The following is a 14953-nucleotide window of genomic DNA, read 5'->3' on the forward strand; positions in this document are numbered from 1 at the left end:
CCAGGGATTTTGTGCTCGGCAGGAAGAGTTTTTCCCCATTTTCCAGAGCTTCTCCCCTTTTCCCATGCCCAGGCTGCTGGGAAACCTGGAATTGGGACAAATCCAGGGATTTTGTGTTCGGCAGGAAGAGTTTTTCCCCATTTTCCAGAGCTTCTCCCCTTTTCCCATGCCCAGGTGCTGGGAAAGCTGGAACTGGGACAATTCCAGGGATTTTGTGTTCGGCAGGAAGAGTTTTTCCCCATTTTCCAGAGCTTTTCCCATTCCCAGGCTGCTGGGAAAGATGGAATTGTGACAATTCCAGGGATTTTGTGTTCAGTAGGAAGATCCCTGATTTTTTCCCCATTTTCCAGAGTTTTCCCCATTTTCCAGAGCTTTTCCCCGTTTTTCCATGCTCAGGTGCTGGGAAAGATGGAATTGTGACAAATCCAGGGATTTTGTGCTTGGCAGGAAGATCTCTGAGTTTTTCCCCATTTTCCAGAGTTTTTCCCCATTTTCCAGAGCTTTTCCCATGCCCAGGCTGCTGGGAAAGCTGGAATTGTGACAATTCCAGGGATTTTGTGCTTGGCAGGAAGATCTCTGAGTTTTTCCCCATTTTCCAGAGCTTTTCCCCGTTTTCCCATGCCCAGGTGCTGGGAAAGATGGAATTGTGACAATTCCAAGGATTTTGTGCTCGGCAGGAAGATCTCCTAAACGTGGACTAGGGATGGAAGGAGGTTTTGATGTAGAAGAATAATTGATGTCTAATTTTGGTTTCTCAGCTTCTTTTTTTCTTATTTTATGAGATTTTTTCTCATTTTATCCAATTTATATCCATGAATTCCACAGTACCCTGAGAAAATTCTGATAAAAACAGGTTTTTAACCGTTTTTAACTGTTTTAAGCTCTTTTTAAACTGTTTTTTAACTGTTCTGGCTGGTTCCCACCTGAGATGTTCAGATTCCTCCTCTTCCCCGTAGATCCGCTGGAAGTTCATGATCGTGGAATTTGCTTCCTCAGCTTCTTTTTTCTTATTTTATGAGATTTTTTCTCATTTTATCCAATTTATATCTCAGCAACCTCCATGAATTCCACGGTACCCTGAGAAAATTCTGATAAAACCAGGTTTTTAACTGTTTTAAGTCGGTTTTTAACAGGTTTTAAACTATTTTTTAGCAGTTTTTTACCTGTTCTGGCTGGTGCCCACCCGAGACGTTCCGATTCCTCCTCTTTCCCGCAGATCCGCTGGAAGTACATGATCGTGGACGAGGGCCACCGCATGAAGAACCACCACTGCAAGCTGACCCAGGTGCTCAACACCCACTACGTGGCCCCGCGGCGGCTGCTCCTCACCGGGACCCCCCTCCAGAACAAGCTCCCGGAGCTCTGGGCCCTCCTCAACTTCCTGCTCCCCACCATCTTCAAGAGCTGCAGCACCTTCGAGCAGTGGTTCAACGCGCCCTTCGCCATGACCGGGGAGAAGGTGCTGGAAGGGGGGACTGGGGAGGGGACGGGTCTGAGGTGGGTGGTGGTGGAGCTGGAGATGTTTGGGATGGGTTTGAGGTTGGTGGTGATGGTTCTAGAGATGTTTGGGATGGGTTTGAGGTTGGTGGTGATGGTTCTGGAGATGTTTGGGATGGGTTTGAGGTTGGTGGTGATGGAGCTGGAGATGTTTGGGATGGGTTTGAGGGTGGTGGTGGTGGAGCTGGAGGGGTTGGGGATGGGTTTGAGGTTGGTGGTGGTGGAGCTGGAGATGTTTGGGATGGGTTTGAGGGTGGTGGTGATGGTTCTAGAGATGTTTGGGATGGGTTTGAGGGTGGTGGTGGTGGATCTGGAGGGGTTGGGGATGGGTTTGAGGGTGGTGGTGATGGTTCTGGAGATGTTTGGGATGGGTTTGAGGTTGGTGGTGATGGTTCTAGAGATGTTTGGGATGGGTTTGAGGGTGGTGGTGGTGGATCTGGAGGGGTTGGAGATGGGTTTGAGGTTGGTGGTGGTGGAGCTGGAGATGTTGGGGATGGGTTTGAGGTTGGTGGTGGTGGAGCTGGAGATGTTGGGGATGGGTTTGAGGGTGGTGGTGGTGGATCTGGAAATGTTTGGGATGGGTTTGAGGTTGGTGGTGGTGGAGCTGGAGATGTTTGGGATGGGTTTGAGGTTGGTGGTGGTGGATCTGGAGGGGTTGGAGATGGGTTTGAGGTTGGTGGTGGTGGATCTGGAGGGGTTGGGAACGTTCCTGGAGCTGTGTGAGGTGGGTCAGTGGCTTTGTGGGAGCTGGAGATGTTGGGGATGGGTTTGAGGTTGGTGGTGGTGGAGCTGGAGGGGTTGGAGATGGGTTTGAGGGTAGTGGTGGTGGAGCTGGAGATGTTTGGGATGGGTTTGAGGTTGGTGGTGATGGATCTGGAGATGTTTGGGATGGGTTTGAGGTTGGTGGTGATGGAGCTGGAGATGTTTGGGATGGGTTTGAGGTTGGTGGTGATGGAGCTGGAGATGTTTGGGATGGGTTTGAGGTTGGTGGTGGTGGAGCTGGAGATGTTTGGGATGGGTTTGAGGTTGGTGGTGATGGAGCTGGAGATGTTTGGGATGGGTTTGAGGTTGGTGGTGATGGTTCTGGAGATGTTTGGGATGGGTTTGAGGGTGGTGGTGGTGGAGCTGGAGGGGTTGGAGATGGGTTTGAGGTTGGTGGTGGTGGTTCTGGAGATGTTTGGGATGGGTTTGAGGTTGGTGGTGATGATTCTGGAGGGGTTGGGAGCGTTCCTGGAGCTCTGGGAGGTGGATCTGGAGAAGCTGGGAGTGTCCTGGAGCTCTGGGAGGTGGATCTGGAGAAGTTGGAAATGGCTCTGGAGCTCTGGGAGGTGGATCTGGAGAAGTTGGAAATGGCTCTGGAGCTCTGGGAGGTGGATCTGGAGAAGCTGGGAGTGTCCTGGAGCTCTGGGAGTGGCTCAGTGTCACCACCGAGGGCTCGGTCCCTTCCCTGGTGACAATTCCCTGCGCTCCCCCATGCCAGCGTGGAGCTCATCCCGCTCCGGGCTCGCGGTGGGGTCAATCCCGCTGGGAATCGGGGCTCAGGAGGTTCTCGGGGTGTCCTGGGACGTTGGGAGGATTCCTCCACTTCCGTTCCTGGTGTCAAGTCCCGTTCCTGGTGCCCGTTCCAGGTGGACCTGAACGAGGAGGAGACCATCCTCATCATCCGCCGCCTGCACAAGGTGCTGCGGCCCTTCCTGCTCCGGCGCCTCAAGAAGGAGGTGGAAGCTCAGCTGCCAGAGAAGGTGACACGGGAGGGTCCCCTCAGCTTTCCTCACCCCTGGAGACCACTGGGGTCCAACCTGCTCGGGTTGGGTTGGGTTGGGTTGGGTTGGGTTGGGTTAGTTGAACTGGTGGTTGGGTTGGGTTGGGTTGGGTTGGGTTGGGTTAGTTGAACTGGTGGTTGGGTTGGGTTGAGTTGGATTGGGTTGAGTTGGGTTGAGTTGAGTTGGGTTGGGTTGGGTTGTGTTTGGTTGGGTTGGGTTGTGTTTGGTTGGGTTGGGTTGACTTGGGTTGGGTTGGGTTGTGTTATGTTTGGTTGGGTTGGATTGGCTTGAGTTGAGTTGAGTTGGGTTGGGTTGGGTTGTGTTTGGTTGGGTTGAGTTGGGTTGGGTTGAGTTGACTTGGGTTGGATTGGGTTGGGTTGAGTTGGGTTGGGTTGTGTTTGGTTGGGTTGAGTTGTGTTGTGTTTGGTTGGGTTGTGTTGTGTTTGGTTGGGTTGAGTTGGGTTGGGTTGAGTTGGGTTGAGTTGGGTTGAGTTGTATTTGGTTGGGTTGAGTTGGGTTGAGTTGTATTTGGTTGGGTTGAGTTGAGTTGGGTTGGGTTGTATTTGGTTGGGTTGGTGGGACCCCCCTGGCCGCCGGCGGGCGAGCAGCTCACACCATCGCCCCCGTTGGCCCCGGCAGGTGGAGTACGTCATCAAGTGCGACATGTCGGCGCTGCAGCGCGTCCTCTACCGCCACATGCAGGCCAAGGGCGTCCTCCTCACCGACGGCTCCGAGAAGGACAAGAAGGTCCGCCTGGGAATTCGGGAACCCGGGAATTTGGGAATCCGGGAATTTGGGAATCCGGGAATTCGGGAACCCGGGAATTTGGGTTTTCTCCTCCGGGTGCTCCGAGCCACGATGAGGAGAACAAAACCACGGAAGGATTGGGGAAGGATGCTCTGATCCCAGCTGGGAGCAGCCTGGTCTCCAGGGGGGTCGGAGCTTTCTTAAAATCGATTTCTTGATCTGGTTTTATATTTATTTTACATTTATTTCTACATAATTTTTATTTTTTAATTTTTTAAAAATGTATTTCAACGTCTCTGAGCCCCTCTCCGGGGCAGTGAGCTCCCAGCTGATTCCTGGGGATGCCGGAGTGGAGAATGGGGTGGAGGCAGCAGGAATTTGGGATTTTTAAACCTTCTGGATGGTTCCTGGCAGGGCAAGGGCGGCACCAAGACGCTGATGAACACGATCATGCAGCTGCGCAAGATCTGCAACCACCCCTACATGTTCCAGCACATCGAGGTGGGGCCGGCGCGCGGAAACCGGGAAAAATCCGGCGGGACGGAGCCAAGGAGGCAAAAATCCAACAAAACTGGGATGGGCCAAAACCAGGGAGAAATCCAACAAAACTGGGATTAACCAAAACCCTAAAGGGAAAACCCAGGAGAGCCAGGGATTAACCAAAACCAGGGAGAAACCAAAAAAGGGAAAAACCCAGGAGAGCCAGGGATGCACCAAAACCAGGGAGAAATCCAACAAAACTGGGATTAACCAAAACCCGGGATAAACCAAAAACGGGAAAAACCCAGGAGAGCCAGGGATGCACCAAAACCAGGGAGAAATAAAAAAAAAAATGGGATTAACCAAAACCAGGGAGAAACCAAAAAAGGGAAAAACCCAGGAGAGCCAGGGATGCACCAAAACCAGGGAGAAATAAAAAAAAAAAAATGGGATTAACCAAAACCAGGGAGAAACCAAAACCTGGGATTAACCAAAGAAAGGGATAAACCAAACAAAACTGGGATTAACCAAAACCAGGGATAAACCGAAAAAGGGAAAAACCCAGGAGAGCCAGGGATGGACCAAAACCAGGGAGAAATAAAAAAAAAATGGGATTAACCAAAACCAGGGAGAAACCAAAACCAGGGAGAAATCCAACAAAACTGGGATTAACCAAAACCAGGGAGAAACCCTGAAGGGTTAAACCCAGGAGAGCCAGGGATGGACCAAAACCAGGGAGAAATCCAACAAAACTGGGATAAACCAAAACCTGGGATTAACCAAAACCAGGGAGAAATCCAACAAAACTGGGATAAACCAAAACCTGGGATTAACCAAAACCAGGGAGAAATCCAACAAAACTGGGATGGGCCAAAACCAGGGATAAACCAAAAACGGGAAAACCCAGGAGAGCCAGGGATTAACCAAAACCAGGGAGAAAACAAAAAAAAATGGGATTAACCAAAACCAGGGATAAAGCAAAACCTGGGATTAACCAAAAAAAGGGATAAACCCAACAAAACTGGGGTTAACCAAAACCAGGGATAAACCAAAACCAAGGATAAACCAAACAAAATTTGGATTAACCAAAACCTGGGATTAACCAAAACCCGGGATAAACCCAACAAACCTGGGATTAACCAAAACCAGGGATAAACCACAACCTGGGATTAACCAAAACCTGGGATTAACCAAAACCAGGGATAAACCCAACAAAACTGGGATGGACTCAAACAGGGATCAACCAAAGCTGAGCTAAACCCACCAAGGATGAACCAGATCAGCTCTTGAGGCTTGTCCACCTTCCATCCCTGTTTTCCACCCAAAGCACCCAAAATCCTCCTCCTCCTGCTCTTCCTCCTCCTCCTGCTGCTCTTCCTCCTCCTCCTCCTCCTCTTCCTCCTGCTGCTCTTCCTCCTCCTCCTCCTCCTCCTCCTGCTGCTCTTCCTCCTCCTGCTCTTCCTCCTCCTGCTGCTCTTCCTCCTTCTGCTCCTCCTCCTCCTCTTCCTCCTGCTCCTCCTCCTTCTCCTGCTCTTCCTCTTCCTCCTCCTCTTCCTCCTCCTCCTCCTCCTCCTGCTCTTCCTCCTCCTCCTCCTCCTCCTCCTCCTCCTCCTTCTGCTCCTCTTCCTCCTCCTCTTCCTCCTCCTCCTTCTCCCCCTGCTCTTCCTCCTCCTGCTCCTGCTCCTCCTCCTCCTCCTCCTCCTCCTCCTTCTCCTGCTCTTCCTCCTCCTCCTGCTCTTCCTCCTCCTCCTCCTCCTCCTGCTCCTCCTCCTCCTGCTGCTCCTGAGGGCAGCTCCAGAGGCTCTGGCCGGATTCTGCCCTTTCTGACCCCGTTTCTCCTTCCTCTCCATCGCAGGAATCCTTCTCGGAGCACTTGGGCTTCACGGGCGGGATCGTGCAGGGGTGAGTGGCGGATTTTGGGATCCGCGGTGGAGAAATCTGAATTTACAGATGTTTACATGGTGGAGAAATCCTGAATTTACAGATGTTTACACCGTGGAGAAATCCTGAATTTAGAGATGTTTACACCGTGGAGAAATCTGAATTTACAGATGTTTACATGGTGGAGAAATCCTGAATTTACAGATGTTTACACAGTGGAGAAATCTGAATTTACACCGTGGAGAAATCTGAATTTACAGATGTTTACATGGGTGGAGAAATCCTGAATTTACAGATGTTTTCATGGGTGGAGAAATCTGAATTTACAGATGTTTACATGGGTGGAGAAATCTGAATTTACAGATGTTTACACAGTGGAGAAATCTGAATTTACAGATGTTTACACCATGGAGAAATCCTGAATTTACAGATGTTTACATGGGTGGAGAAATCTGAATTTACAGATGTTTACACAGTGGAGAAATCTGAATTTACAGATGTTTACACCATGGAGAAATCTGAATTTACAGATGTTTACATGGTGGAGAAATCCTGAATTTACAGATGTTTTCATGGGTGGAGAAATCCTGAATTTAGAGATGTTTTCATGGGTGGAGAAATCCTGAATTTACAGATGTTTTCATGGGTGGAGAAATCTGAATTTACAGATGTTTTCATGGGTGGAGAAATATGAATTTACAGATGTTTACACAGTGGAGAAATCTGAATTTACAGATGTTTTCATGGGTGGAGAAATCTGAATTTACAGATGTTTACACAGTGGAGAAATCCGAATTTACAAACCCAAAAGGGTTCCCAGGGGTGGAGGATGAGCCAGATGATCCCAGCAAAGGAGGGGAAACACCAAATTTTCGACCTCAAATCCCCTTTTTTCCTCATTGTGCCCCTTTTTCTCCACCCCAGGCTGGATTTGTACCGTGCCTCCGGGAAGTTCGAGCTTCTGGACCGGATCCTGCCCAAACTCCGGGCCACCAACCACAAGGTGCTGCTCTTCTGCCAGATGACCTCCTTGATGACCATCATGGAGGATTATTTTGCTTACCGTGGCTTCAAATACCTCAGGCTGGACGGTGAGTGTCCCCGGGGTGGGGCTCGAGGTCAAGACGTCAAGAAAACATCTAAAGAAATGGTTGGGTTGGGTTGGATTGGATTAGTTGGGTTGGGTTGGGTTGGATTAGTTGGGTTGGGTTGTGTTGGGTTGTGTTGGGTTGTGTTGGGTTGTGTTGAGTTGGGTTGGGTTTTGTTGGGTTTTGTTGGGTTGAGTTGGGTTGTGTTGGGTTGAGTTGGGTTGGGTTGGGTTGTGTTGAGTTGGGTTGGGTTTTGTTGTGTTTGGTTGGGTTGAGTTGGGTTGGGTTGGATTGGGTTTAGTTGGGTTGGGTTGTGTTGGGTTTTGTTGGGATGGGTTGAGTTGGGTTGGGTTGAGTTGGGTTGAGTTGGGTTGGGTTGGGTTGGGTTGGGTTGGGTTGGCTTGGATTTGGTTTAGTTGGGTTGGGTTGGGTTGTTTTGGGTTTTGTTGGGATGGGATGGGTTGGGTTGAGTTGGGTTGGGTTGGGTTGGGTTTGGTTTAGTTGGGTTGAGTTGGGTTGAGTTGGGTTGGGTTGATTTGGGTTGGGTTGGGTTGGATTGGGTTTAGTTGGGTTGGGTTGTGTTGGGATGGGATGGGTTGGCTTGGCTTGGCTTTGTTTAGGTTGGGTTGGCTTGGATTGGGTTTAGTTGGGTTGGGTTGTGTTAGGTTGGATGAGTTGGGTTGGGTTGAGTTGGGTTGGGTTGAGTTGGGTTGGGTTGGGTTGAGTTGGGTTTTGTTGGGTTGAGTTGGGTTTTGTTGGGTTGAGTTGGGTTTTGTTGGGTTGAGTTGGGTTGGTTGGGTTGAGTTGGGTTGGGTTGGGTTGAGTTGGGTTTTGTTGAGTTGGGTTGGGTTGGATTGATTTGGGTTGGGTTTTGTTGTGTTGGGTTGAGTTGGGTTGGAAGATGCTGAGGAACACCAAGATAAAACCAGCAGCAAACACCACGATATGCAGCTAATTAAAGATGCAGAGCCAGATGAAAGATGAAGTAAAGACGCAGAACTGAAACCACCGACCCAACGGGGTCGGGAACGGGAGCTGGGTCGGGCGGGAACCCCGTTCCCGGCGGAACCTCCCGGGCGCCGCGGTGCCGGGATGACGCCGCCGTGGCATTCCAGGCACCACCAAGGCCGAGGACCGGGGCATGTTGCTGAAGACGTTCAACGAGCCGGGCTCGGAATATTTCATCTTCCTGCTGAGCACGCGGGCCGGCGGGCTGGGCCTCAACCTGCAGTCGGCCGACACCGTCATCATCTTCGACAGCGACTGGAACCCCCACCAGGTAGGGCCGGGAGCGGCCGGGCCCCGGCGGAGCCGCCGGACCGGAGACGGGCCCAAAACTCAGCGTAGAGCCAAAGGAAGGCCCAAAGCCCCGAGCTGGCGTTGAGTTGGGAGATGGACCCAAAATGGACCGGCTCAAAAAACGACAAATCAAACCAAAAGGCAACCGGGTCAGAAATGGATAGAAAAGTGACAACCCAAAGGGTGACTGGCTGACCCAAAATCAACCCAAAAGCAACCCAAAAGCTGACTGACCAATCTGAAACCCAACTGACCCAAAAATCAACCCAAAACCTGACTGACTGACCCAAAATCAACCCAAAATCAACCCAAAGGGTGACTGGCTGACCCAAAATCTACCCAAAATCAACCCAAAGGGTGACTGGCTGACCCAAAATCAACCCAAAACCTGACTGACTGACCCAAAATCAACCCAAAATCAACCCAAAAGCTGACTGACCAATCTGAAACCCAACTGACCCAAAAACTGACCCAAAATCAACCCAAAATCAACCCAAAAGCTGACTGACCAATCTGAAACCCAACTGACCCAAAAATCAACCCAAAACCTGACTGACTGACCCAAAATCAACCCAAAAGATGACTGACCAATCTGAAACCCAACTGACCCAAAATCAACCCAAAATCAACCCAAAAGCTGACTGACCAATCTGAAACCAAACTGACCCAAAACCTGACCCAAAATCAACCCAAAATCAACCCAAAAGCTGACTGACCAATCTGAAACCAAACTGACCCAAAACCTGACCCAAAATCAACCCAAAATCAACCCAAAAGCTGACTGACCAATCTGAAACCCAACTGACAGAAAAATCAACCCAAAACTTGACTTACTGACCCAAAAACTGACCCAAAATCAACCCAAAACACAACTGACCAACCCAAAACCCGACTGACCAACCCAAAACCCAACTGACCGACCCAAAACCCAACTGAGCAACCCAAAACCCAACTGACTGACCCAAAACCCGACTGACCGACCCAAAACCCGACTGACCAACTTAAAACCCAACTGACCGACCCAAAACCCGACTGACCGACCCAAAACCCGACTGACCGACCCAAAACCCGACTGACCGACCCAAAACCCAACTGACCAGCCCAAAGAGCAACCCCAAACCCAATGACCCCAAATCATCCAACCGACCCAAACCCCAGTGAGCCAGCCCCAAAACCAGCTGACCCAAAGAGGAGCCACGGGCTTGGAATTCTGTCCTGGAGAGCCGCCAGAGCCACCCCAAACTCCCACCGCGCCGTCTCGGAAGGAAAGATCATCCCACGACCCTGTCCTGGAATTCCCAAAATCCTCGGCGACTGCCGAGGGCTCTCCCCGTCTCTTTGAGGAGAAAAACGGCGTTTTTGGGACGCCTCAATCTCGTGCTGCTCCTTCCCACGGGAATCCTGATCCTGGTGATGCCGTTAGCCAAATTCTCCTCGTCCTTGGGGATCCCTGGACCTCCTCGTGGTGCATCCCACGTCTTTCCCGTGGTTTATTTGAGGTTAAATCCGGCTTTTTTTGGCCAGTGTGGCCGTTTCCTCCGGGACCTTCGTGGTCCCACCGGTCCCATCCCAGATTCCCGTAATCCCTCGGGATTTTTGGGATCCCTGGGGGCTCCTCCCGTGGTTTCCCCGTTTAGGCTGAAAGTGGAGTTTGGTCCTACAGGACCTCCACAATCCCATTCCTGAATCCCTGTGGCCCTCGGGGCTCCTTCCCTGTGCATTTTGAGGACAAAAGTGGGATTTTTGGCACCCCTCTTGCCACACCTGTCCTGTCTCCTGGGACTGACAGAGTCCTGCAGGTTTTGAGGCCAAAACCAGGGATTTTGGGATCCTTTGGCCATCCCACAATTCTAGTGATCCCATTGCCACATCCCTGCAGGTTTTGAGGCCAAAACCAGGGATTTTGGGATCCTTTGGCCATCCCACAATTCTAGTGATCCCATTGCCACATCCCTGCAGATTTTGAGGCCAAAACCCGGGATTTTGGGATCCTTTGGCCATCCCACAATTCTAGTGATCCCATTGCCTCATCTCAGTCATCCTTGGGAATCCCTGCAGATTTTGAGGCCAAAACCAGGGATTTTGGGATCATTTGATCATCCCATAGTCATGGTGATCCCATTGCCACATCCCCTGTGGATTTTGAGGCCAAAACCCGGGATTTTGGGATCCTTTGACCATCCCATAGTCCTGGTGATCCCATTGCCACATCCCTGCAGATTTTGGGGCCAAAACCAGGGATTTTGGCACCCTTTGACCATCCCATCATCCTGGTGATCCCATTGCCTCATCTCAGTCATCCTTGGGAATCCCTGCGGCTTTTGAGGCCAAAACCAGGGATTTTGGCACCATTTGGCCATCCCACAATCCTGGTGATCCCATTGCCACATCCCTGCAGATTTTGAGGCCAAAACCCGGGATTTTGGGATCCTTTGACCATCCCATCGTCCTGGTGATCCCATTGCCACATCCCTGCAGATTTTGGGGCCAAAACCAGGGATTTTGGCACCCTTTGACCATCCCACAATTCTAGTGATCCCATTGCCACATCCCTGCGGATTTTGAGGCCAAAACCCGGGATTTTGGCACTATTTGGCCATCCCACAATCCTGGTGATCCTATTGCCACATCCCTGTGGATTTTGAGGCCAAAACCCGGGATTTTGTGACCCTTTGGCCATCCCATAGTCCTGGTGATCCCATTGCCACGTGCCCATCATCCCTGCAGATTTTGGGGCCAAAACCCGGGATTTTGGGATCCTTTGGCCGCCCCACAGGACTGACAAGGCTTTGGTGATCCCATTGCCACGTGCCCATCATCCCTGCAGATTTTGGGGCCAAAACCAGGGATTTTGGCACCCTTTGGCCATCCCATCATCCTGGTGATCCCATTGCCACATCCCTGCAGATTTTGAGGCCAAAACCCGGGATTTTGGCACTCTTTGGCCATCCCCCAGAGCTGACAAGGCTTTGGTGATCCCAGTGCCACGTGCCCATCATCCCTGCAGATTTTGGGGCCAAAACCCGGGATTTTGTGACCCTTTGGCCATCCCATCATCCTGGTGATCCCATTGCCACATCCCTGCAGATTTTGGGGCCAAAACCAGGGATTTTGGGACCCTTTGGCCACCCCACAATCCTGGTGATCCCATTGCCACATCCCTGCAGATTTTGAGGCCAAAACCCGGGATTTTGGCACTCTTTGGCCATCCCCCAGAGCTGACAAGGCTTTGGTGATCCCAGTGCCACGTGCCCATCATCCCTGCAGATTTTGAGGCCAAAACCAGGGATTTTGTGACCCTTTGGCCATCCCATCATCCTGGTGATCCCATTGCCACATCCCTGCAGATTTTGGGGCCAAAACCAGGGATTTTGGGACCCTTCAGCCATCCCATAGTCCTGGTGATCCCATTGCCACGTGCCCATCATCCCTGCAGATTTTGGGGCCAAAACCCGGGATTTTGGGATCCTTTGGCCGCCCCACAGCACTGACAAGGCTTTGGTGATCCCATTGCCACGTGCCCATCATCCCTGCAGATTTTGAGGCCAAAACCAGGGATTTTGTGACCCTTTGGCCACCCCACAATCCTGGTGATCCCATTGCCACATCCCTGCAGATTTTGGGGCCAAAACCCGGGATTTTGGCACTCTTTGGCCATCCCCCAGAGCTGACAAGGCTTTGGTGATCCCAGTGCCACGTGCCCATCATCCCTGCAGATTTTGGGGCCAAAACCAGGGATTTTGGCACCCTTTGGCCATCCCATCATCCTGATGATCCCATTGCCACGTGCCCATCATCCCTGCAGATTTTGAGGCCAAAACCCAGGATTTTGTGACCCTTTGGCCATCCCATCATCCTGGTCATGCTATTGTCACATCTCAGTGTACCTTGGGAATCCCTGCAGATTTTGAGGCCAAAACCCGGGATTTTGGCACTATTTGGGCATCCCACAATTCTAGTGATCCCATTGCCACATCCCCTGCAGATTTTGGGGCCAAAACCAGGGATTTTGGGATCCTTTGACCATCCCATCATCCTGGTGATCCCATTGCCACATCTCAGTGTACCTTGGGAATCCCTGCAGATTTTGAGGCCAAAACCCGGGATTTTGGCACTATTTGGGCATCCCACAATTCTAGTGATCCCATTGCCACATCCCCTGCAGATTTTGAGGCCAAAACCCGGGATTTTGTGACCCTTTGGCCATCCCCCAGCGCTGACACCCTCGGGCCTCATCCCGCGGGTCTCCCCGCACGGATTTTGGGGACGAGAAGGGGATTTTTGGTGGCCCAGAGCCGTCAGCAGCCCCTTCCCCCAGGACCTGCAGGCCCAGGACCGGGCCCACCGCATCGGGCAGCAGAACGAGGTGCGCGTGCTGCGGCTCTGCACCGTCAACAGCGTGGAGGAGAAGATCCTGGCGGCGGCCAAGTACAAGCTGAACGTGGACCAAAAAGTGATCCAGGCCGGGATGTTCGACCAGAAATCCTCCAGCCACGAGCGCCGCGCCTTCCTTCAGGCCATCCTGGAGCACGAGGAGCAGGATGAGGTGAGATGCAGAGCAGGGGAGGAGTTCCCGCGGGGGGGAATTTCGGGGGTCAGGAGCCAAGAGAGAAATGACCAAAAAAAAATTTAAAAAAAAAAAAAAAAAAAAAAAAACAAGGAAGCAACCCCCCCCCCCCCCCAAGAGCAAGGAGCATGGCAGCTTGTTCGGAAATTTTTTGGGAAGTAGCGTCGGGGGTTATAAAAAAAAAAAAAAAAAAAAAAAAAAAGGCGCCGGATTGACAGCCCTGGAGACTGAATCCCTGTGTTTATCCACAGAGCAGACAGAGCGCGGGCAGTGGCAGCTTCCCCCACGCTGCCTCCTCCCTGTGCCTGGGCGCTGAGTCGGAGGAAGCACCTCTAAAGGTGAGCGGGGTCGTTCAGTCTCCACTGCCCATTCAATCCTCCCGCCAGCACCGCCCGGCGCCGCCCCGCCAGCGGCCAGGGAGGGCCAGCAGCAGCAGGCAGGAAGGGGCTGCGAGGAGAAGGAGCCAGGGGGAGCGCCGAGAGCGCCAGGAGGGAGATTGCAGCGGCCTGGAAGGGCCAGAAGTCAGGTTGGAGTGGTAAAAAGTGAGGTTGGAACGGTCTGGAAGGGCCAGAAGTCAGATTGGAATGGCCTGGAAGGGCCAAAAGTGAGGTTGGAGTGGTAAAAAGTGAGGTTGGAGTGGCCTGGAAGGGCCAAAAGTGAGGTTGGAATGGTCTGGAAGGGCCTGAGAGCACCAGGAGGGAGATTGGAGCGGCCTGGAAGGGCCAGAAGTCAGATTGGAATGGCCTGGAAGGGCCAAAAGTGAGGTTGGAATGGCCTGGAAGGGCCAGAAGTGAGATTGGAAGGGTCAGAAGTGAGATTGGAATGGCCTGGAAGGGCCAGAAGTGAGATTGGAAGGGCCAAAAGTGAGATTGGAGTGGTAAAAAGTGAGATTGGAATGGCCTGGAAGGGCCAAAAGTGAGATTGGAGTGGCCTGGAAGGGCCTGAGAGCACCAGGAGGCAGATTGGAGCGGCCTGGAAGGGCCAGAAGTGAGATTGGAAGGGTCAGAAGTGAGATTGGAATGGCCTGGAAGGGCCAGAAGTGAGGTTGGAATGGTCTGGAAGGGCCAGAAGTGAGGTTGGAATGGTCTGGAAGGGCCTGAGAGCACCAGGAGGGAGATTGGAGCGGCCTGGGAGGGCCAGAAGTCAGGTTGGAGTGGCCTGGAAGGGCCAAAAGTGAGGTTGGAATGGTCTGGAAGGGCCTGAGAGCACCAGGAGGGAGATTGGAGCGGCCTGGAAGGGCCAGAAGTGAGGTTGGAATGGTAAAAAGTGAGATTGGAACGGTCTGGAAGGGCCAGAAGTCAGATTGGAATGGTCTGGAAGGGTCAAAAGTGAGATTGGAATGGTCTGGAAGGGCCAGAAGTCAGATTGGAATGGTCTGGAAGGGTCAAAAGTGAGATTGGAGTGGTCTGGAAGGGCCCAAGAGCGCCAGGAGGGAGATTGGAATGGCCTGGAAGGGCCAGAAGTCAGGTTGGAGTGGCCTGGAAGGGCCAAAAGTGAGATTGGAATGGTAAAAAGTGAGATTTAAATGGTCTGGAAGGGCCAGAAGTCAGATTGGAATGGTCTGGAAGGGTCAAAAGTGAGATTGGAATGGTTTGGAAGGGCCAAAAGTCAGGTTGGAATGGTAAAAAGTG

General features: G+C 51.9%; 1 protein-coding gene across 1 annotated transcript in view; it reads left to right on the forward strand.

Moving 5' to 3' along the window:
• The window catches only part of SMARCA4 (SWI/SNF related BAF chromatin remodeling complex subunit ATPase 4), a 38319-nt gene extending 24458 nt beyond the window's left edge, over positions 1-13861 (forward strand). The window contains exons 18-26 of the mRNA XM_077787660.1: positions 1217-1459; positions 3126-3239; positions 3900-4007; positions 4422-4508; positions 6343-6389; positions 7293-7459; positions 8572-8735; positions 13074-13301; positions 13574-13861. Coding sequence (XP_077643786.1) covers positions 1217-1459; positions 3126-3239; positions 3900-4007; positions 4422-4508; positions 6343-6389; positions 7293-7459; positions 8572-8735; positions 13074-13301; positions 13574-13861 — 1446 coding nt within the window. The remainder of the gene's footprint in view (positions 1-1216; positions 1460-3125; positions 3240-3899; positions 4008-4421; positions 4509-6342; positions 6390-7292; positions 7460-8571; positions 8736-13073; positions 13302-13573) is intronic.
• The last annotated feature ends 1092 nt before the right edge of the window (positions 13862-14953 follow it).

The sequence above is a fragment of the Lonchura striata genome, chromosome 21 (genome assembly GCF_046129695.1).
Source record: "Lonchura striata isolate bLonStr1 chromosome 21, bLonStr1.mat, whole genome shotgun sequence".
Classification (NCBI taxonomy): domain Eukaryota; kingdom Metazoa; phylum Chordata; class Aves; order Passeriformes; family Estrildidae; genus Lonchura; species Lonchura striata.